Source organism: Trichoderma virens, assembly GCF_000170995.1.
Source record: "Trichoderma virens Gv29-8 chromosome Unknown TRIVIscaffold_84, whole genome shotgun sequence".
In the NCBI taxonomy this organism is placed as follows: Eukaryota; Fungi; Ascomycota; class Sordariomycetes; order Hypocreales; family Hypocreaceae; genus Trichoderma; species Trichoderma virens.
The window spans coordinates 79331-100099 of NW_014013665.1; the positions used below are offsets into that span (position 1 = coordinate 79331).

At 53.4% G+C, this 20769-nt stretch overlaps 10 protein-coding genes across 10 annotated transcripts; 6 read left to right on the forward strand and 4 right to left on the reverse strand.

Moving 5' to 3' along the window:
* Positions 1–732: 732 nt before the first annotated feature.
* TRIVIDRAFT_216556 (uncharacterized protein) lies at positions 733–1911 on the reverse strand (the record flags this gene model as incomplete). Its single annotated transcript, XM_014097794.1, has 1 exon — positions 733–1911. The coding sequence occupies one exon, from the start codon at positions 1795–1797 to the stop codon at positions 841–843; it is 957 nt and encodes a 318-aa protein (XP_013953269.1).
* Positions 1912–2482: 571 nt separating this feature from the next.
* On the forward strand, positions 2483–3983 carry TRIVIDRAFT_69759 (uncharacterized protein; the record flags this gene model as incomplete). Its single annotated transcript, XM_014097795.1, has 3 exons — positions 2483–2513; positions 2593–2751; positions 2833–3983. The coding sequence occupies 3 exons, from the start codon at positions 2483–2485 to the stop codon at positions 3981–3983; spliced, it is 1341 nt and encodes a 446-aa protein (XP_013953270.1).
* A 1191-nt stretch (positions 3984–5174) lies between these two features.
* TRIVIDRAFT_203815 (uncharacterized protein) lies at positions 5175–5933 on the forward strand (the record flags this gene model as incomplete). Its single annotated transcript, XM_014097796.1, has 4 exons — positions 5175–5233; positions 5315–5323; positions 5498–5622; positions 5677–5933. The coding sequence occupies 4 exons, from the start codon at positions 5175–5177 to the stop codon at positions 5931–5933; spliced, it is 450 nt and encodes a 149-aa protein (XP_013953271.1).
* Positions 5934–6455: 522 nt separating this feature from the next.
* On the forward strand, positions 6456–6982 carry TRIVIDRAFT_224937 (uncharacterized protein; the record flags this gene model as incomplete). The annotated part of the gene is made up of 2 exons (XM_014097797.1): positions 6456–6535; positions 6604–6982. The coding sequence occupies 2 exons, from the start codon at positions 6456–6458 to the stop codon at positions 6980–6982; spliced, it is 459 nt and encodes a 152-aa protein (XP_013953272.1).
* Positions 6983–8209: 1227 nt separating this feature from the next.
* Positions 8210–8798, forward strand: TRIVIDRAFT_50748 (uncharacterized protein; the record flags this gene model as incomplete). The annotated part of the gene is made up of 2 exons (XM_014097798.1): positions 8210–8688; positions 8750–8798. The coding sequence occupies 2 exons, from the start codon at positions 8210–8212 to the stop codon at positions 8796–8798; spliced, it is 528 nt and encodes a 175-aa protein (XP_013953273.1).
* Positions 8799–8880: 82 nt separating this feature from the next.
* TRIVIDRAFT_193568 (uncharacterized protein) lies at positions 8881–11569 on the forward strand (the record flags this gene model as incomplete). The annotated part of the gene is made up of 2 exons (XM_014097799.1): positions 8881–8889; positions 9809–11569. The coding sequence occupies 2 exons, from the start codon at positions 8881–8883 to the stop codon at positions 11567–11569; spliced, it is 1770 nt and encodes a 589-aa protein (XP_013953274.1).
* A 332-nt stretch (positions 11570–11901) lies between these two features.
* Positions 11902–13076, reverse strand: TRIVIDRAFT_69763 (uncharacterized protein; the record flags this gene model as incomplete). Its single annotated transcript, XM_014097800.1, has 3 exons — positions 11902–12191; positions 12270–12648; positions 12717–13076. 3 exons carry the CDS (start codon positions 13074–13076, stop codon positions 11902–11904), a joined length of 1029 nt encoding a protein of 342 aa, XP_013953275.1.
* An 824-nt stretch (positions 13077–13900) lies between these two features.
* TRIVIDRAFT_181830 (uncharacterized protein) lies at positions 13901–16060 on the reverse strand (the record flags this gene model as incomplete). The annotated part of the gene is made up of 4 exons (XM_014097801.1): positions 13901–15626; positions 15692–15771; positions 15865–15896; positions 15967–16060. The coding sequence occupies 4 exons, from the start codon at positions 16046–16048 to the stop codon at positions 14255–14257; spliced, it is 1566 nt and encodes a 521-aa protein (XP_013953276.1).
* Positions 16061–16725: 665 nt separating this feature from the next.
* On the forward strand, positions 16726–18871 carry TRIVIDRAFT_111890 (uncharacterized protein; the record flags this gene model as incomplete). The annotated part of the gene is made up of 6 exons (XM_014097802.1): positions 16726–16800; positions 17553–17718; positions 17784–17848; positions 18111–18280; positions 18337–18443; positions 18506–18871. 5 exons carry the CDS (start codon positions 17564–17566, stop codon positions 18690–18692), a joined length of 684 nt encoding a protein of 227 aa, XP_013953277.1.
* A 107-nt stretch (positions 18872–18978) lies between these two features.
* Positions 18979–20504, reverse strand: TRIVIDRAFT_181834 (uncharacterized protein; the record flags this gene model as incomplete). The annotated part of the gene is made up of 2 exons (XM_014097803.1): positions 18979–20155; positions 20221–20504. 2 exons carry the CDS (start codon positions 20502–20504, stop codon positions 19237–19239), a joined length of 1203 nt encoding a protein of 400 aa, XP_013953278.1.
* Between the last annotated feature and the right edge of the window lie 265 nt (positions 20505–20769).

Consider the following 20769-nt stretch of genomic DNA (forward strand, 5'->3'; position numbering starts at 1 on the left):
TTTTGCACTCTCAGTCTTCTTTTTTCTTTTTTTTTCTCGTCGATACCGTCGCTCTCTCATGTTGTCGGACAAGGTTTGTTATTCTTTCTTCTCAGGGGCGTTTATTTGCGAAACAGTTGCGCCGTGAAAGTGATTGATATCCTTGTATGTATTCTTTGTTTAGGGGGCCTACCTGGCAAATGAGGAGGTGTTTTGACATTTGTACCAAATGGACTGGATATGGCAGACATCCTTGCGCAGCCGGCGCCAATTGAGTTTCACACGCGAGATGACTGGAAGACGGAAATCTTTGCGGTGCTGGACTACAGCCACATTACTACCAGGAGATCTGGTTTTAATGCATTGATACCCTATGAGCTTTGACTGTGTTTGGGGTGTGTCACATCCTTTTCGTTTGTGTTTGCTAGCATGTTTCTGTTTTTTAGTTTGCTGTTCTTGATCGATAAGTGCCCGGTGTCCTTGGGGATAGTCACGGATTTTATTTAGAACCAATGCATGTTGGGTGTACTGGAGATTAAATGGGAAATTTTTGACAAATCACAAATGGCATGGAGGGTATTTTGACTGGTTGCAATCTGGGGGAGTAAATGATGAGATGAACCAGTAACACCAAGTCAGTTGCCTAGCCTAGCAGTGCCCAGCATCTCATGGAGGTTCATCAGGACTTGGGAGCTATCAACATGTCCAGGTGCCTACTCTGTTTGTACAGTGGTTAGGTATATCTACAGGCATACGTAGGTAGATATATATTTTTCGGATCCTAAGTATATCTTGTAGTAATGGTAATGGTAGGAACTATATAACAGTATTATAATAGCAGATGCCTATATTTTGCCTTGGCTATTTCTCAGCGGGTGAACCGTAGAGGTTCTTGATGGTAACATCAAACTCTTCAGGTCGCCGCCCCAACAGCTGCTCCAGAGATGACGACACATATGAGGTTTCTCCCACGCGAATGGCATCCCACGCAGTTGCCCATGTCCGCGAGAGAGAGTTGCATCCAAACTTTGCGGCAACCTGCGGCTGGGCGGTATACTCATCCACTGTGACGGGGCGGATGGTCAGCTCTCTACCCGCCACGGTAGAAAGCAACTTGACGGTATCAGCAAGAGACCATTCTCGAGGGCCTGTCAGAACCACGAGCTTGTTCTTCCAGGAGAAGCCAGCTGGGTCTTGGTAGCACTGGGCAATCAGGTTTGCTGATGCCTCGCCCAGCTCGTCACGCTTAGCCCAGCTTATGCCGGGGCCGGAGCCGTCGTGGGGAATGCGAATCTCGGTGGTGGCGGCGTCCTTTGGGTCCAAGAAGGCGGTGTAAATGGGGAATGATTCGTGATAAAGACCTTCCCTGATGGCGGTCCACGAGAAGCTGGGATCCTGGTCGGCGAGTTTCCGCAGATGGGCCTCCGTGTCGAGGTGGGCGCCCATGACCTCTGCCAGCGTGGTGCTCTTGTCGGGCAGGGCAAAGGCGAGGGACGAGTAAAAGACATGCTTGACGCCTGCTCTGTGGGCGGCGTCGAGGGCTGGAATGTGCAATCCTGAGCGGTACTCGTGGACGTGGCTGGGGTAGGAGATGAGGAACAGGATGGAGATGTCTCGGAAGGCGGCCTCGAGGTCTGCGGGCGATGATTCGAACGAGGCCTGGCGGAGACGGACGCCTTGGTCCTTGTAGATCTGGGGAGTCTTGTCCGGGTAACGGCTGATGAGGACGACGTTGGAGGCGGGCACGGCTTTGAGGAGGTGGGTGTAAGTGCTGGTGCCGAGACCCCCAGAGGCGGGGAAGATGCCGATGGTTGACATTGCGATGCCTGGTATTGTCTATGATACTTATTGTACAGGTAGTATAGCAGTGGTGTCTTAGAGATGCTGAGGTGCAATCAATGCAATATAACTGCTCATTTACAAGAGTTCATGTATATCGATCGAGGTCAGCTATTACTGTACGGACTTGGCTCGGGGAGATCCTGTCCGTATTATTAAGTGACTCGCCGGCATTGGCTACAGGTACAATGACGTATGCATCAATGAGGAACTGGGGAATATTGAATAAAGCAGCGGCCAAGATGCAATACCAAGACGATAGTTGAGCATGAGACCCCCAAATAGATGAGTGAGCTGACAGCACGTTTACTTGGCGTTGCTAGTCTCCCCCCTCTTATTTTAGAAGCCATTCGTTGCTTGTGTCAGTGCTCAGTGGCGTCCATATTATTTGCTGTCCGGAGCTCACGGCTTGGAACGCGCGTGTTGAGCCTCAGCCGAGGATTAGGCGCGAAGGGTGCTTCTATTGTCATCCATACCAAATTAAACCCTCCGACCTCGTACTCCCTACAGGTATTCATGATCTGGCTCCTTTGATGCACCAGGTGAATTGCGCAAGGCGTTCGCTTTAGAGCTACCTGCACACTAGAGATTGACTCCTGGGCATCATCAGCCTTTGCCCAATGCCCAGCGTGTCGGACTGCCAAGGCCAAGCGAGACACTCGATATGGATGGCGCCGATGCGGTGATGGCGAGAGGTAAGCGGAAGCTCCTGTTTGGCTGCAGACTCGCGTAGTGCGTAGCAAGAGCTGACGTGACATTGTTTCTCTTGTGCAGACGCCTGGGCGTCAATTCCATCGAGCCTGCTCCACGCCGAACTCCAACGACGACGAGACGAGGGCGAGAGACCGCAGTGCGGCGGGCACAACTCGGGATGGTATGACACGGCCGCGCATATCTTTGCGCTGCTCCTGATTCTCGTCCTGAGCACACTCGGTAAGGCTGTTCGCAGGATGGCAGATTAAGGAGGGTGAAGACTCAAATAGCAGTTTGCTAATCCAGGGCTTTGCGCCATAGGTTGCGGCTTTCCACTGCTATCACGGCGAGCAACGACGGGGCATCGACAAAAGACAATCATCTTCTATTGCCAGCATATTGGCACCGGCGTTCTTCTCGCCACGGCATTTGTGCACCTGCTGCCGACCGCCTTCTCATCCCTGACCGACCCATGTCTGCCATACTTCTTCAGCCAGGGATACACTCCTTTCCCAGGGCTCATCGCCATGGTCTCCGCCATTGTCGTCGTGGGAGTCGAATCTTACCTGACCGCTCGAGGCGCGGGCCACTCGCATTCGCATACGCACGATTTCTGGGACGAGAACGACGAAGCTGAGGGCGATGCGCAAGAGCTACAGATGGCCGGCGAGGGGTTGTCTGGCAGGCGCGGACATGTGACGGCTCGACGACCGGCGGACATCTCTCTCGATCACTTGGAGGCGGCAGAGGGGCTCATTGCAGGCGCTTCACCCTTGCCCGAGTCGAGCCCGGCGCTGCAGCGGCGAAGGTCTGCAGACGACGATGACCGAGAATCCGACCTGGATCTGGATCTGGCGGAACTCGATCCTGCCCCTCCTGGCGGGAGTGCCCAAAATGGCGCCTACTCTTCGCTTGTGAAGCCCAATGTGCGACGTGGCGGCGAGGGCCCAGATGGGAACCAGATTCAGTCTCCCGAGGAGCAGAAGCGTCGGATGCTGCAGTGTCTGTTGCTGGAAGCCGGCATCCTGTTCCACAGCGTCTTCATAGGAATGGCCATCTCTGTTGCTACTGGCCCGGCCTTTGTCGTCTTCTTAGTCGCCATCAGCTTCCACCAGTCGTTTGAGGGCATGGCCTTGGGGAGCCGTATCGCGGCTATCCAGTTCCCCAAGGGATCTATCCGCCCCTGGCTCATGGTCCTCGCCTACGGAACCACGACGCCCATCGGCCAGGCAATCGGGCTTGTTCTGCAACGGAAATGGGATCCCAGCAGCGCCACGGGACTAGTGGTCGTGGGCGTCACAAACGCCATCTCGTCGGGCTTGTTGCTCTATGCGGGCCTTGTGCAGCTCCTGGCTGAGGACTTCTTGACGGAGAAGAGCTATCGCGTTTTGAAGGGCAAGAAGCGCGTCCAGGCCTACTTTTCAGTCGTGGCCGGCGCAGCGCTCATGGCAGCCGTGGGAGCATTTGCTTAGCCTAGCGTCTTTGCAGCATTTGTGTGTGTGTGTGTGTATGTTTGGCCAAAAAGGAGGTTGCATCTTCGCGTTGATATATTCTACATTCTTTCTCTTCCCCCCCTCTTTCCCCCCGTTCTGATTGGAATCATGAATTTATACACTGCCGTTTGGCGTTGGTAGGTTAGGGCGACAAACTTTATAGAAACATGGAACCTTGTTTTAGCATGTAGCATGTAGCATCTACTCTTAGATGGGGGCCGTGATCGGAATTTTGCGAGCAAATATATGTGTTTTCTTTTCTTGCAATCGTTTATTCACCTGCGTCTTGTTCATGACTTATTAGTCCTATATGCGGTCCGAGTTCATGCAGATTTCGTAGTGAATTACACCTTTTCATTTGATGATGTATTGATGTGCCATTTCTTGGGAGTGACTATTCAGCACCCCACGTTCGCTATTCAGCATCCCGTTCTTAAATTTAAAGCAGCCCCGGTAGTAATAATAGCAGACATTAGAGGAATATGTAGATCGTAGCAGAAACTAGCGATAGTAGCAGATACGCCAGGAACTGTGTAATATCTATTTAAGTAACGATGATAAAAGATCTTCATTATACTTGTTACTCCATTCGGAACTCACCTCAGTCGCTGGGGTGCTGGCTAGGTACCTATAAGTAAACAGCTAGGTATTAAGGGGTCGAAAGCCAATCTATAAGCCCGAACCACAAGGCTTGACGGGACTCAACAAACTATAGAAAAGGCCCGAGTGGAGGGCCCCATTTGATAGTACCGAGATAAAGGTAATTCAAGGAGAGTTGGAAGACAAAAAACGGATCCAAGCGGCACATTTGCTTTTGATCACAGTTTCGGTAGTCGTGTAGAGATGAGATGACTGCAGCAAAACACAATTTATTGCAGTATGCGCTGTTGCTCTCATCTAAACAACATCGTTTACACATGTTCAAGGCTTCAGCCTCCAGATGAATAGACCAATCGACATGAATTAAAGAGAAGAAAACACCGTGATTGAGAACCTCCTCCTTGGGAAACTTTCGGTGACGAGCTGCCGCTCATAAAGTAAACCTTAAGGAAAAGTGGAATATATAGGGCTCCAAAGTAGCCACTGCTCCCATTGTGCCTGATAAATAATGGTTTCTACTCCAATCTAACGGCAGCTTTGCGAAGGGTTTCTTCACTCGTAGTCACCGACATGGGTTCGTGTTTTTCTGCCCCTGAGCCCCCGCGACGGCGGCGGCGGCATTCAAGATCGTACGTATCTTTTAAAGAGAATAAGAATTATCCATCAGCTATTTTAACTGCAGTGTAAATACTTATGTTGAGCGTGTTTAGCCAGCCCAGGTGTGTCCCAGTTCAGTATGAATTTTATTATGCCACTCGAGGTGACGAAACGGTCTTGGTTCGGGAGCCAATCGAGCAGCCTCAGCCTCGATGCCAGCCTAGGTGCCCTCAGCATTGCGAGACCATCGTCTCTGTTTCGATGAATGTGAATCCTCCAACTGAACTCCGGGACAGGCATCGCGAGGACGCTGAATCTCGAAGAAGAAGTCAGAAGAAGAAAAAGAAGAAGGTCGTCAGGAGGTCTAGTCACCACAAAAAGAAGAAGAAAAGTCATCGAAGTAGACGAAGCAGCCATCAATGTAAGCAAGCAGAATCTTCCCCAAAACTTTGAAGCAATAGAATGAAAAGAATAGCTAATGAAAGCTTCACCAAAGATACTGAAACTGATGTCGGGAGTGCTTGGACCGCGGACGACGAGAACCGGCTCCAAGTTGCGCTTTGGATCGGCGAGTCCTCGCGGGCACAAGGCGGCACGAGCTCTCCACAAGAAGCTGGTTCTGGAGCCCGCGAGGCTGCAGAGAATGGGGGCAATGCTTCCTCTGCCGATGGGGACGACGATGGAGAAGGCATTGACGAGCCTCATAACTCCAAGCAGCCGAAAAAGACTTAGGTCTATCCCGATTTTGTGATATTTCATATATTTTAGGGGTCAAGGTATGGTTCGGGAGATACTCTGCCATCAGATATCATCCCATGACCAAAGATACAAGTCAATTAAACTTAGCCAGTCATTCACCTCAGCAGGTGAAACAAAATCAGCGCTACCAATTGCGTCTGCTGTGCTTCTGTGCAAGTGTACCCTGAATCAGATGAAAAGATTCTGTCAAGGAAAAGAGTAAAAGATGTGTACTTAGCGCAAATAGACACAAGCGTCTGTCAATAGAGCGTCACCAGGCCATGACAGCTGCCAGCGTTGGAGTGGTACAAGTCGCCGTTGTTTGTCTTGCCTGCTTGCTCACCTGCCGAACCGTCAACCTTTTTTTTTTCTTCTTTTCCAAAGGAGAAATAGAAGGAAAATCGAAATTTTCCCCCGTATCTGCTTTTTTTTTTGCGAAAATCTACACCCTATTTCGAAAGCCTCACATCCAAGATCCGAGTGCTGTTCATCGCCGGCCCCCCCTATTTTCCCAAAATGGGCTGCTGCTTTTCCAGTCAGGCATCGAGTGCCGCGTCTCATGGAGAGAATCAACGGCCTGCTACTCCTCCACAGCAGTGAGTTCCAAGCGATATTCTTTGTCTCAGCCCTTTTCGGCATTCTTTGCGAATACTGACTGTGACAGAATCTCGCACCAACAAGGAGACGCCGGCAACTTGAGCGTCTTACCAGAGGCTGTCGTTGCAACAACGCCCATTGCCGCCCCAGTGGCGATATCAGGGGCTGAGCAAGGGGCGGCCATTATCGATGCCATAACTCCCAACGAGGCTGGTCCAAGCTCATCCGAGTCTCGGCGTTCAGAATCGCCAGCTTCACGACACATCATTCTCGAGCCGACGGTCTACGTCCCTCCATCTCGGACAAACGACGTTGCAGAGCTTGACGTGGCTCCTGTTCGGCCTCTTGAATCTGCCGACAACCATGTGAAGAATTCATCTTCATCAAGTTCCAGCTCAAGCTCAAATTCAGGCTTCGGCCGCGGTTCGGGTTCCAAGTCAAGCTAGGAACAGCAGTGACAAACTGACCGGCTTTCGAAGAGAAAAGGCGATGCTGATGTTGGATGCGAAAAGGAACATGGAGGACAAATTGTCTCACAACCAGTCTCTCTTTTCTCTTTTTCTTCTTTTTTTCTTTTTTTCTTTTTTTCTGTGGATGGTGGCACGAGGCGTTGGGAACGTGTTGGTGTCATGACCGAGCTTCTGTCTGGCAAGATTAGGCAGTTGGTACCTCGTAACGGATAAATTGATGCATTTCAGACGTTGGATTTGCCGTTGCTGTAGCTGTTTTCCCACGCACAGATGGTGACATCCATGTCTAAGGAATTGTCGGCTGATCAAATCTTGGGCAGCACAAAGGAGCGAGATCAAAAGAAGCGGTGGAGAGATGCTACTTGTACTAGACGATTGGCAGGGTTAAGGCACTAAAAAATAAGCATCCAATTGGATGTAAACATCCACGGAATAGAAGCCATCTGGAAATCAACTAGAAGCCCGTCTGTCACATGCATCGTCCAATTGTTTACATGCAGAATCTGCACGAGCTCCTTCTCGCCAAGCCAGCTCGTCTGTTGTATCTCACCACTTTTTCGAAAAACTTGCTCAAATGCTCTCAGACGCGCTGGACCAGCCAAAATTTTCTGTTTCTTTCCATCTGCGAGGCCATTGAGGCCAATTCCACTCGCTACGATGGGAATCCAGGTGGCAGCTGCCAAGATTTCAGCAGGTGGCACCTCTGCCATCAGTGCTTCCCGCAGTGCCTCCAGTGCCTCTTCGCCCTGAATTTGTGCATCAGGCGCCCCTTTCACGCTGTGTTTCCATCCGTGATAGGCGATCAGTGCGTTCGCTGGCCCTATAAATGCCACCCGACGTCTCTCAGCTCGCGTGCGGTACTTCTTTGTTTTGTCTCAGCAACATCAACATCAACTTTTTCCGTTGAGTTCGAGACCAGCTTCTTGGTTTCACTCTTTATTTCTCTCTCATCTCCACCAGGCAAAGGCCTCTTCTTTCCTGAGACGATACACAGCGATGAGCATGGATATGGGCATGGACATGGACATGCCGTCTACCACCACAGCAGCCAACGCCAATCCCACCGGTGCCATGATGAGCGACGGCATGGATCAAGACATGGGCATGGGCATGGGACCGGCAGGCATGTGCAAGATCTCCGTACGGAAGCTCTTCTCGTCAAATCACAAATACGCGGTAGCAAGAGCTGACTCCCCGTTCTAGATGCTTTGGAACTGGAACGTCATGGACACTTGCTTTATTTCTGAGAGCTGGCAAATCACCTCCAAGGGCATGTTTGCGGGTTCCTGCATCGGCGTCATCCTCCTTGTCATTGCCCTGGAGTGTCTCCGCCGCCTGTCCAAGGAATACGACCGCTTCCTGATCAAGCAGCACGCCGCCAAGTATCGAGACAATTCTGCTGCCACCGCCGTCTCAGTCACGCCAGCAAACACAGCCGTCGAGGCGGGCGGCGAGTCGGTCAAGGCGCAGGAGGCAGCCTGTCCTGCCGGGATTGCCATGCCTCCCTTCCGCCCAAACGTGCTCCAGCAGGCCATCCGTGCGTTGCTACACATGGTTCAGTTTGCGGTTGCATACTTTGTCATGTTGCTAGCCATGTACTACAACGGGTATTTCATCATCTGCATCTTCATCGGTGCCTATATTGGCGCCTTTGTTTTCCACTGGGAGACGTTGTCTGTTGGGTAAGCCAGTAATGAAGAAAGAGCAAACTCACGGCCTGTTTGTATGCTGACCTATTGGTAGCTCGGATAATACGAGTGCAACAAACTCTACTACAGTCTGCTGCGGCTAGAAGTAGATTGTTGCATTCCCACACGTTCGCTGAGTCGACAAAGGGCACATCTAATAAACATGGCATGGTATGTGTGCGGAACATGATCAAGGTAGATCAGGAAGGGTAATGCTAGTTGGGCGGGGTAGAATAAGAGTCATTCCAGTATACACGGCGGACATGTAATTAATAGGCTAGGAACAATACGAGTATATCAATGAGGACATTGAAACTTGAAATGGTGGTCGTCATTAACGAGATGAAGCCTTGTAAGTCCTACAACATGGTGATTCTTCTGAGGACGATTCACACCAGCGCTTCGACTTTATATTATGGGACGGCTGTTTCAATATGATTCTACATTCCTTGTACTACAACTTCTTTAAGTGATTACAGAAGATATCATAAAGGTGGCAATAACAGCAGTCATCTAAAGAACTATTCCCTTGTGGCCATCCTCTTCATTCGCCATCTTCTTCTCCAAGTTGCGTCTACCGGGAATCTCATATCACACTGTGCGTAAGATGAAACTCAATACATATCTCACACTGTGCGGAACACCCAACTCACCTCAGCCTTACCTTGGCTCAGCCTGTCAGATGAGCTGACTAATCGGACTTTTCCTGCACTCCGGGCGTTGCTCTTCTGCTTGATGTGTCCGTAGCGCCACTTGTCGCAGCCCCTGCAGCAAATTAGTCCATTAGCACTACTAGGTACTCACTAATACTGTACTCGCCTCATCTGGCTTACAGCATGCCCCTCGCTAACACCGGCTACCGCAGCTAAACGTTAAGCTGGGGAGCGGTACGTACTGGGGTACTAAGGCTTCGTATTAACTCTAGGTACCCCCCGTATTTTGACTGCATTAGTAAACTCCTGTCTTCATCCAACTACCAACTACCAGCCCATCTGTGCCTAGATTCTGTATCGACGACATCGCAACAGCCACGACGAATCCATTCTCGGTCCAAGGGTGACTAATCGCAACAGTCCAGGGGGCAATTGCTGTGAGCAGCATGTCCTCCATCAAGCATCTGCTGTCGTCCAAGGTGCGGTCGCAGTCCGGCTGCTACACCTGCAGGCTGCGTCGCAAGAAGTGCGATGAGCGTCGCCCCGAATGCTCGGGATGCGCCGCGCTGGAAATCACCTGCCATTTCGGCGACACCAAGCCCGACTGGATGGATGGCGGGCCCAGGCAGAAGGAGATGGCCGAGTTTGTCAAGGCCCAGGTCAAGAAGCAGGCCAGCCAGCGCCGAGACCGCAAGTATCTCGACATGCTGGAGTCGGGCACTCGCAAGGTGAGCCTCAGCGACGAGCCCAGGGCCGATGTCGAGCGAGGCTATTCCGCGTCGGCGCCGTCCACCAAGGAGTCGCCCATCAGCCACGTCTCGGGGAGCACTGCTGCCACGTCGCCGCCGGAGCTCCCATGGCATAGCCAGGCCTTCAGCGGCGCTGACGAGCCGATGGAGCTGGACCGGTCCGCCGACATCCACTACGCGTGCATGTATCTGGACTACGTCTTCCCGCACCTGTTCCCTCACTATCGCCCTCACATCTTGGTTGGCGGTCGCGGCTGGGTGCTGGATGCGCTGCAGTCCAATAACAAGTCGCTCTACCACATCACCGTGTCCTTGGCATCGTACTATTTCGCCCTGATCCTCAACAATGGCGAACCGGAACACGAGGAATGCATGAAAAAGATGAACGAGAACCTGCAGTCCCAGATGGAGCTGGGCCTGCGCGAGCTGCAGAGAGAGGTCAGCTCGCTGCACAGCCGCAAGATGGACCCGCGAGATGGTCTGGTCGTCATGGAGAGCATCATCCAGCTGCTCATCTTCGAAGTCGCCACAGGTACCCGTGAAAACTGGAAGCTACATCTTGATGCTGCCATTGCTCTATTCCGGCAGGTCCTCCCGGACGCCGATGGCTGGGAGGAGATGCTGTACGGCCTCGTCAACCATCGCTGGCCGCCGCCAGAAATGGGCATGAAGAGGCCCTGGAGCACCAGCCAGGCTGCCTGCAGATTCTTCACGGCCAACCTGCTCTACATTGACGTGATGTCGAGCGTCTCGCTTGGATGTCCTCCTCGGCTGTACAACTATCAGAACAAGATTATACCTTCGTGTAAGACGTCGGAATGGAGCCCTTGCACCATGGGCGAGGGACCTCTCCGTATGGAAGAGTTTCGCGGGCTGCACAACTGGGTCCTCCAGGTCATCGGTGACATAGCATCTCTTCACTCATGGAAGAAGGCACAGAGCTTAGCCGGCTCTTTATCCATCAATGAGCTCTTGAGCCGTGGCACAATACTGTTAGACGCAATCAAAGGGGGGATTATGGCCATCCAAACATCATGCCCGCCCCCCGACACGGTCGCCACCGTCATCTCGGTGCCGGTCCTCGGCGAGCAGCCGTCTTATGCGATGCACAACACCATCTGGCTCAACGCGGCCCTGATCTACCTGAATACGGTCCTTGCGGGCTGGCAACCTTCGTGCCCGGAAATCAGTACTGCCGTGGCCAACACCACCGAGATGCTGTTCAACCTTCCAAGCGGAACCTGCCTGGGAGCACTAGCCTGGCCGCTATGCGTGGCCGGCTGCCTAGCACCTCCGGAAGATGAGGTCAAGTATAAGAGCATAGTGGCTCGACTTGGTGGGCTGCAGCTCTTTGGGTCGCTTAGGGAAGCCATGCACATCATGGAGCAGGTCTGGGCCCAACGACCCATGGACGAGAGCTGGGACGTTGCCCAGTGCATGAACATCCTGGGGCATGGAGTTGTGTTGCTATGATACCCTTCCGGGCAAAACCGGTTTTACCTTTTGCGACGGCTGCTAGGCCACCAAGGCTTGCCATCTATCACGTTACTGCTTGGTCTCACATGTGCTATGTTTGCATATTCCATAAATAAGAATCTTATTATCGATGAACCTAATTTACAACTACTACCGAATACATGCATTAAGAGGTTTTTCATTTTGATTTTCCTTTTCCCTGTCCAAGGGCAAACACCCTATTCCAAAACATGTGCTGATTTTGATTCCCGCGCCGGGGATGTCCTGTTTAACCAAAGCGTCGCTTTCCAAATATTAAGTTTTGTTTTTATTTGCCGTCGAACTCAAGACTAAGATGTGACCTGGGGGAAGATGAGGGAACTGTCAGCCGTTTGAGCCACGAAGGCCGGCAGTGGTGGTAGCGGTGGTATCTCCTCAGCCTGCTGCCTGACTCTGCGCTTCGTCTTTTTCGCTGCCGCGGGTGGCCGGGGTAAGTTGGGATAGCAGCCGTTGGATATCTGAACGGGGATGTTCCCGCCGAGATTCTCGTCGCCATCATACAGTGGCCTCCAGTCCTGGTGCTGTGCCGTCGCCATGGCCATTGTCCCAAGGCTTCGGGCACTGCGCAGGGCATTTGCAGCTGGAGCCACCCCCGATGAGCCGTCACGGCAGCCGTATCCTCATGCAACTTGCACCGGCTCGCACTGGGGCTCCTTACAACCTTCGCCCCGGCTGACGTAAATCCAGTCGACGATCATATAAACACTGAACCAAAAGAATGCTGCCCAGGACAGGCCCCAGATGGCCTGGATTTGACGGCATAGCTCCTGGCTAGGATCAACCAACCACTCGAAATTGTCGCCTGTTGCTTGACCGGCATTGGCGTAGAACGAGTGTATGAAGTTGGCCGTGTTGCCGCCATGTTTGGGGAGAGAGGTGCACTTCATAGCCGCCATAGGTTTGTGGGGGAGAATAGTTAGAAGGAGAAAGACGCCGAAGAAACACAAGTCGGGAAAGAAGTAGAAGCAGACCCAAATCTTCTTATTACGAATGAGTAGGATCCATCGGATGAAGACATACACCGAGGCTAAACAGGCCTGTCATAGTCGGTTAGGTTCGTTCTTTCAACGCCCGCAGCTCCCAAAAGAAGGGCAAGAATACTCACAAAAGCGAATGTCGCATTCAATAAAGACGGGACAGGAGAAGAGGCCGCGTTAAGCTGTGACACAAAGGTGCCCATGAAACCAATGATGGGGAGGAGGATAAATAAAGGCAGAATAATGACGATGTGGTGTAAAATGCCCCGTATGTCATTTGGCATCCAACGAGTCTTCTTGCCAGAAGACATTTTGCCGGAAGACATTTTGAAGGAAGATAGCGTTTCGAGCGAGAGCTTGGGACGCGTGCTATTGACGGTCTTGAGAGGAAGATGTTTTGAGTATAGAGGGATGGGGGACGTGGGTTTGGCAAAGGGCGGGAGTTTGCTGATCGAGGATCGACCCGGGAAGTTGCCGAAGAATGGCATGGTGAGAGCCGAACAGGGGGAGAGGAGGAGGTAATTATAGATTTGCTCTTGCTGGTGAAATTCTTAATACGTGGCTTGAATTAGACGGTGAAAAGAGGCGTTTGATCCTGCAATGCCTGACGTGAGTCTGTGGTACGGTGAAAACCAATGATTTGTGGGATGTGAATCAAGAGAATGATGAGAACAAAGAATGAAGGAAACGTAAGACAAAAGAAACAGACAAAGAAACAATAGGAAATTAAAAACGAAAAAAAGAAAGAAAGGGACAGTTATTGGATGGCTTGAAAAGACAAAGGAAAAGAAACACAAACGGGGAACCTGCAACTCTTATTAACCCTCAGTTCTCTCAGATCTGGGTCTCGAATAGCCGCGGCCAAGCGACGCAAAAATAGTCGCGCCATGTTTCAGGGCCCGCCCAACCAACCCAGATCCATTCCAGCAAGCAAAAAGCAAAAAAGAGACACCCAAAGAGCGAGTCCTTGGCTCAACACATGTCGTGATTTTTCCTGGTTTTTTAAGCGCCGGCATGGATCCCGGCAGCCGGAGGGTCGCGCCCCACTCTCCCGACGATTGGCCCGGAGGTGCTCCGCTACCCATTCACCCCCCTTGTCTGGATTTCAGATTTCGAAGTGAGGCTCAGCTGTGGGTTCTGGTGTTTCGAAAGGGGGGCGGCTACATGATCGGCCACATGCACTTTTTCCTGGGCCGGAGATATTTGAAGACAGCAAGGGGAAAGAAACCAATCAACAACTCTCGTCGGTAAGATGACCCGGACTTCATGTAATCATGGTGAAGGTGAAACACGAACAGCGAGACCAGGGCGTCGACTGAAACCTGTTTTTTTTTTTTGCTTTAGTTTTGGTTTGTATCGGTGTTAATATTTCATAGCATTCACTGCTGGGATCCCCCTTTTGGCTGCTTCAACCCGGTGTTTTTGTGAATTCATCAACAGTCGCGCCCTTAACGCCTATCTAAGATCCCAACATGACAAATGCTGCATCCTCATCGCTCGCATTTATGGCCTTGAACTCTACTTTTTCATACAGACGTTCCAGCCACCACAGTTATTATTTTAGACCATTCGTCATCATCCTTGCCCAACATGACCAAACACACATACATACACCCTCTCCCTCTCCCTCTCCCTCTGCCTCTGCCTCTCTACTTTAACCGACTCCCTATCCAAGTAAGTCTCCAGAGGCAGAGCCCCCCTGTGGAGCTGTAGATGTGGGAGCGGGCGCTCCCCAGATGCCGGCACTGCTCTTCTCCTTGGCCAGTTGGCCCAATGCTGGCCCGGCCGTGGGAGTGCTGGGCTTCTTGATGCCGACGCTGGCCTTGCCCCAGAGCGCACCAAAGGCGTCGCCGCCAGCGGCAGCAGCTTTGCCGTTGGACTTGTTAGCGGGCTGCAGACCGGAAGTTGGGGTCATAGATGAGACTGAAGACCCTGTTGGCTGAGCCTGGACAGTGCCAAAGTAGTTTGGTCCTGTGGGCTGGTAGCCAGTAGACTTGGCGGGCTGCATTGGCACGCTGAATCCTGAGGCCGCCACAGGCGTCGGGTTGCTGCTGCCGGCTGGTGAGATGGAAGCGATGTTGACCATCTGGCTGATGCCGGCCTGCTGAGGAGCCGACAGCGGCTTCGGGGCAGCGAATTGAGTGCTCGAGTAGTTGGGCGAAGTCGGGGACAGAGGCTGCGAGAATCCTGCTGTCGTTGGCGATAGAGGTTGGGCCGCTGGCGCTGAGGGCGCTGCGGGCGCCGCCGATTGGAAGTCATCAAACTCGTCGTCGTCATCGTTGGTGGCCGTGTTGGCGCTGGCAAAGTTACCAAAGCCAGAGCTGCTTGGTGCCGCTGCTGGAGCAGCCGAGGCAGGCTCATCAAATGAAAAGAGGTCGACCTCAGGCTCCTTCTGCTTAGGAGGCGGCGCTGTTGGCTTCTTGGCCGGAGAGCGCTCTGAAGTGCGTGGGGGACGAGAGCTGGCGGCGGGACGCTCGCCCTCATCAAACTCGTCATACTCCTCGAATCTCTCTGACCGGTTCTGAGTGTCGCGGAAGTCGTTTGCTTGGCCGCCAAAGCCACCGCCATCGCCATATACGCCGCCAGAATAGCCGCCGTATTCTGTAGAGCCACCACCGCCGCCATAGCCGGACTCGCTGCCGAAGCCACCAAAGCGACCGCTGCCGCTGCCGCCGCCGCTCGAGAAGCCGCCGCCGAAAGACATGCCTCCCTCGACGCCGGTATACTTGTTCTTCGTTACTCGGGCCTTTTTGCGCTCTGAGCGGATGCGCTCCACGTCGCCCAAGAGTTCGGCGAGTTCCTTGGCTCGGTTTCGAACGTTGATGCCCTGGTCCTTTCCATTCTGGTCAATGAAGTGAAACTGACGCAGCATCTTCAACAGCGTAATGTGGCCGCGCGCATCGTCAATGACGCGCTCCGAGCCATGCTTGATGAGGAACTCGAGCAGCTGCAGACTCTTGTAGATTTGACGCCACTCCTCGGCGGACTTTTCCGTGAATCGACGGTAGATCATGGGCATGATCTCATTGAGCTGTTGGCTACATGGGTGTTAGACTCGTGTCAAGAACATAACCCCGTGTATCCGGGGGCAGCGCGTGCGTACTAATTGAAAGTGCCATTGGCAATCTCCTGCATCAGGGTGGACGAAGCTCCCCAGGGCTCATTGTTTGTCGCCTCTCGCACCTGACGCGCCACATGTTAGCAAACATCCTGCGCCGCATTGCCACAGCCATAGCCGCTGCCATTGGCATTGGCATTGGCATTGTCAGAGCGCACCTTTGCCTCCATCTCCGTGTAGTTCATGACGGCTAGTGTCCGCTCGCGTTAGCATGAATCCCTGACGGATTGCTCCCCTGGGCTGCGGACAGGGCGTCGTACCATTTTGCGCCTTCCGGAACCCGGCCTTGAGATCGTACAAGGTCAGGTTCGACACGGTGTTCTTGAGGTCGTTGAAATCCATCTTGGGCGGGAATCGATGCGGCGGCGATGTCGAGGAGGAGTTGCAATCCAGACGGGTGACGAGACTGCAGTATGGCAGTTTCCACGGTGTCGCCGAGCCTGGCTGGACACTTGGACACAAGCGCTGGGGGTTCCACAGGCTGGCGCTGGCTAGGACATAAGGAGGAACGGCGGGATCACGTGATGTGAGATGGCCATTTTGTAGTTGAGCGAGCACTGTAGAGACCGCCTGAAGCCAACCTCCGTCTAGGTACCTATTCTGTGGCAGTAGTAGAAGCTTTGCCTACGATTGGAGTTTACAGCCATATACCTACCTAAGGCATAATACTAGGTACTATACCAAGTACTAAGTACAAAGTACAAGGATTAATATTCAAGCATTCGCTTAATGGCATGTGCCCTGTCCGCCTGTGCTCGTGTTTGCTTTCTCTCTCTCTCTCTCTCTCTCTCTCTTTTGATCGATTCGACGGGCTTCTGACAAATGGGCTGCTCGCTTCACCGCTAACATCCATCCAACCCATGCATTACTAAGTACTAACTCCCAGCCCGGCTTCGCAGTGGCCACAACCTTAGACTTCAGGCCAGAATACCAGCGCCGGGGTACGGCCACTTCGTACCTCACCTTAGTACTGACATCACCCAAAACTTTTCATTTCCCTGCGAGCTACTTACTTATATCCCATCAACCCCGGTCTCCTCTCCTGCATAGAATCACATCACTGCCCATTGTAGAGACTGTTTTTGACCCCCAAGGTATGCTGCGCCCGTTTCCTTGTCGTCTCTTTTCCCTTGTGTCTTGTCCTTTGTCTTTCGTCCTTTGAAGCCCGCATTACCGCATGAATGGACCGGCAGCAGCACCAGGGCTCGTCTCAGCAAAAGCTTGTCGCCGGCTGCAATTTGTTGCAGCCGGGACACCAGCCAATTGCCACCGCTCAGCAAATCGCACCGCTTGCCTCGGCCGTTGAACCGGTTTTTTTGCCAATCACTTGAAAATTCCAAACAACCAGTTTTCCTCTGGGCATGGACCAAATGATAGGCGGAGCATCTCCGCCCGTGCGAATGGGTTGGAAGGGCTCCCTGGCGGGCCATCCAATCAGCGCCGCCCTCTGCCCACAGCCCACCTGCAGCTCGGCGCACACCAAGTCACGTCAGCTCTCTGCGATCGGAAGCCAACGGTAACGGTCCAATTGAGCGGCATTCCGGCGCGAGGGAAAAAAGCAAATCCGGGCGCTGCTTGGCCGGCTGCTGCTCCAGCGCGAGCCTGGCGATGGTGCTGCTGCGGCGAAGGGCAATGGCTGGGCAATTGGCGGTGCGAGAGCTCTGAAAGTTCGAGCTCTGGCAGAGCTTGCGAGCTTAGCACCTCAGCAGCTAAATTTGCCGCGACGTCAAGCTGCCGCGTACCCTGGACCGCCGCCACGTGACCGGCTCCTCTCGTCGCACCCCACCGTCTCCCTTGCTTCGGCGCCGTGATTGGCCAGTGCGCGTTACTAACGTTACCCCTCCAGTCACGTTCAAAATGAGATCAGCTTTCTTCCAACCCCTCCTACCCCGCCATAACTTCTGCTCCCCGGCCTTAAGAACTTTCTCTCTCCCTCAACGCATTGCTGCCTCGAACACCTTTGCGACTCCCCGATTCTATTCACAGCCTGCCAAAATGCCTAACACCAAGGTGTAAGTCCCGTGCCCTTGCTTCTACCTCTACTGCCCTTCGCCCTTCTCTGACCCTTTGGATCTAGTTTCTTCGACATTGCCTGGAAGGGCCCCGTCTTCAAGGACGGTCGTCCTACCACCGAGATCAAGGGTGAGTCCAATTCTGCCCGATAGCGTCAATTCGCCGCGCGGTGCCTATTGGGAATCCTGATAGAGAGAGAATTGAGCTGGACCGATGGACTGGCCTCTTTTTCCCTCTCTCTCGGAGCTTGCGCTCTGGTCTGGCACCCACCACACCCTGCCCGTCTGATTGGACCAGCGGATACGGCTGGCCCCCCCCCTTCTCCAAATTATCACCTCATCCCCCCGTAGCTATCTGAAGAAGCTTGGCATTAATGCGTCCTGGACAACAGATCAGGTCGGTCGCATCAACTTCAACCTCTTTGACGACGTTGTCCCCAAGACCGCCGAGAACTTCAAGGCTCTCTGCACCGGCGAGAAGGGCTTCGGCTACAAGGGCTCTTCTTTCCACCGAATCATCCCCAACTTCATGCTCCAGGGTGGTGACTTCACCCGCGGTAACGTATGGACGCCCCTGCAAGACAATTGCCAGACATGATTGACTTACACCCATTCTAGGGCACTGGCGGCAAGTCCATCTACGGCGAGAAGTTCGCCGATGAGAACTTCCAGCTGAAGCACGACCGCCCCGGTCTGCTGTCCATGGCTAACGCCGGCCCCAACACGTAAGTTGATTTGGATATGTCATCAAGTGCCAGCGCAGCATCTAACTCTGGTGTCAAAACAGCAACGGCTCCCAGTTCTTCATCACCACCGTCGTCACCTCCTGGTTGAACGGCCGCCACGTCGTCTTCGGCGAGGTCGCTGACAAGGAGTCCATGGCCGTTGTTGCTGCCCTCGAGGCCACCGGCCGTGATGACGGCAAGGTCAAGTACGAGCCCCGCCCCACCATTACCGACTCCGGTGTCCTGTAAGCTTGTGTAAAGAAGCAACATGCTCTGCATGTCCATCTGGTGGCAGTTTTGGAACCATGAAAATATATGGGGCGGATTAAAAGAGGCTTGAAAAGGTACCTCGCCATATCCTTTAGCCAGTCATTTAGGGTGCTGCAAAGCATAACGAAAAATACAAGTTCTCCATTGCATCGAACATGAAATGGTCCATGTCCAACTCATTGAAAGTGTCATGTTTGCGTGCCTGCTAGTAGAAGAATGCGTAGTGATGTAGAGAACGGTTTGCCAAAGGGCATATGAGATGACGTCGTCTTAGACTTGAGCCTCAATTAGAGTGAGTATTCCTACGTTCAATCTTGTGCAAATAGCCTACATGTATGATGTACCTACCCGTTATGCGCCGAGTGCCAAGTGTACCCAAATGTAGAACCAAAGCAGTATGTATATATACATTCCCAATGAATACAAGGGGATATCCTTAATCCGAAAAAAAAGAAGAGAAGAAAGAAAAGAAAAACTCCAAGTGATGCAAATTGATATCAGACCCAGGAACCCGCGGATTTGCTTAGAAAATCTCCTTCCCCAGCCACTTTTTGAAATACTCGCAATTGCTGGGGCCCACGGGACCGCCCTCTTCGCAAAGGTCAAAGACGGGACACCGGCCGCAGGGCGCCTCGGTCAGCGGGCTCACGTACAGTTCGGGGCCTCCGCTGCGGCCAGAGGGGTCTTCGCGGCCGGCCCAGCTCTCGACGGACTGCTTGGCGACGCGCGACACGCGGTAGCCGACCTTGCCGGCGACCTTGATGGGCTCGACCAGGTTGTCCCAGACGAGCACGTCGACGAGCTTCTTGACGTCGCCCTCGGACAGAATGGTGTTGTTGGTGATGCCGCTGGACGACAGCAGGCGGGCGATGTCGCGGACGGTGGGGTAGGCCATGTAGCCGGCTGGCAACGGCAGCAGGGCGGGTTCTCTGCGGGACGAGGCCGAGACCGAGACGGGCGGGATCTTGGCCGAGGGGGCGACGGGCTTTGCCTCCATCTCGGCGGCATCGCGCTTCTTGCCCTTTGCTGCATCGCCGAGGCCGCCCTTGATGATGCCCTTCTTGGGCACCTGGGCGGCGGCCTTTGCAGCGCCGGCGTGGGTGCTGTGATAGCTGCTCTGCCTCTTGATAAAGTCAAAGACCACACGCTGCAGGTCCTCAATGAAGGCCTCGTCGAGGTCCTGGTCGGTGTACCATGGCCCGCCGGTGGCGCGGTCGCTGGGTCGGATGGAGGCCTTGATGTACATCTTCTTGTTGGGGTGCTCGACGTTCTTGAAGGGCGCGATGAGGCCCTTTGCCTGCAGCTGCTTGATTGCGTTTTTGAGCACCGAGTCGTGCATGTTGAGGCGCTTCTGCAAGGTTTGGGTCCATATGCCGTCGCCGCCGGAGTCGTCGATGAGCGAGTACACCATGACTTGTTCGTCCGTCGTGCACTGCTTGTACCTGTAGTCGTACGAAGAGACTCATGTTAGCCCTTCTCCCCTCTCTGAGTGTATGTTTTAACTCACTTGTGTGCCTCCTGCTTGTCGCGCCACTTCCACAGCACCTGGCCCGACGCCTCCCTCATGGTGATGAACAGCTTGTCATCGCTGAGCGACTGCACGACCCGCGCCAGCAGCAGCAGGTCGCGGTTCGGAATCACCTCCATGCGCAGCAAGTCGTCCTGCGAGAACATGTCGCCCTCCTCCCGGCACCGGTCGTACAGCAGCTCCTTAAGCACCGCCAGCTTTGCAGAATCCGCATCGCTGCCATTGGCCCTCGAGGGGCCGGCGCTGGCGGCCGACGCCGACATTTTGGAGGCTGGTGGTGAGGATGGAAGCCTGCGCGAGGCCGGAAAAAGTTGGCTGGGCGGTCCTTGGCCTGCCGTGATGTAGTGAAAATGTGGAAGTTGGGATTGGGTTTGTGATGGCAGATTCTGAGTCACCAGTTGTCCCCTCTCGGTGAGGCGGTGGTAGACGAGTGTCTTTGCGCTACATTGACTTTGGAGGTGATTTGATGGAAGAGTCTCCCTCTCTCTTGTTTCTTATCTGGTCGGGCGATAGGTCAACATTAGGTGG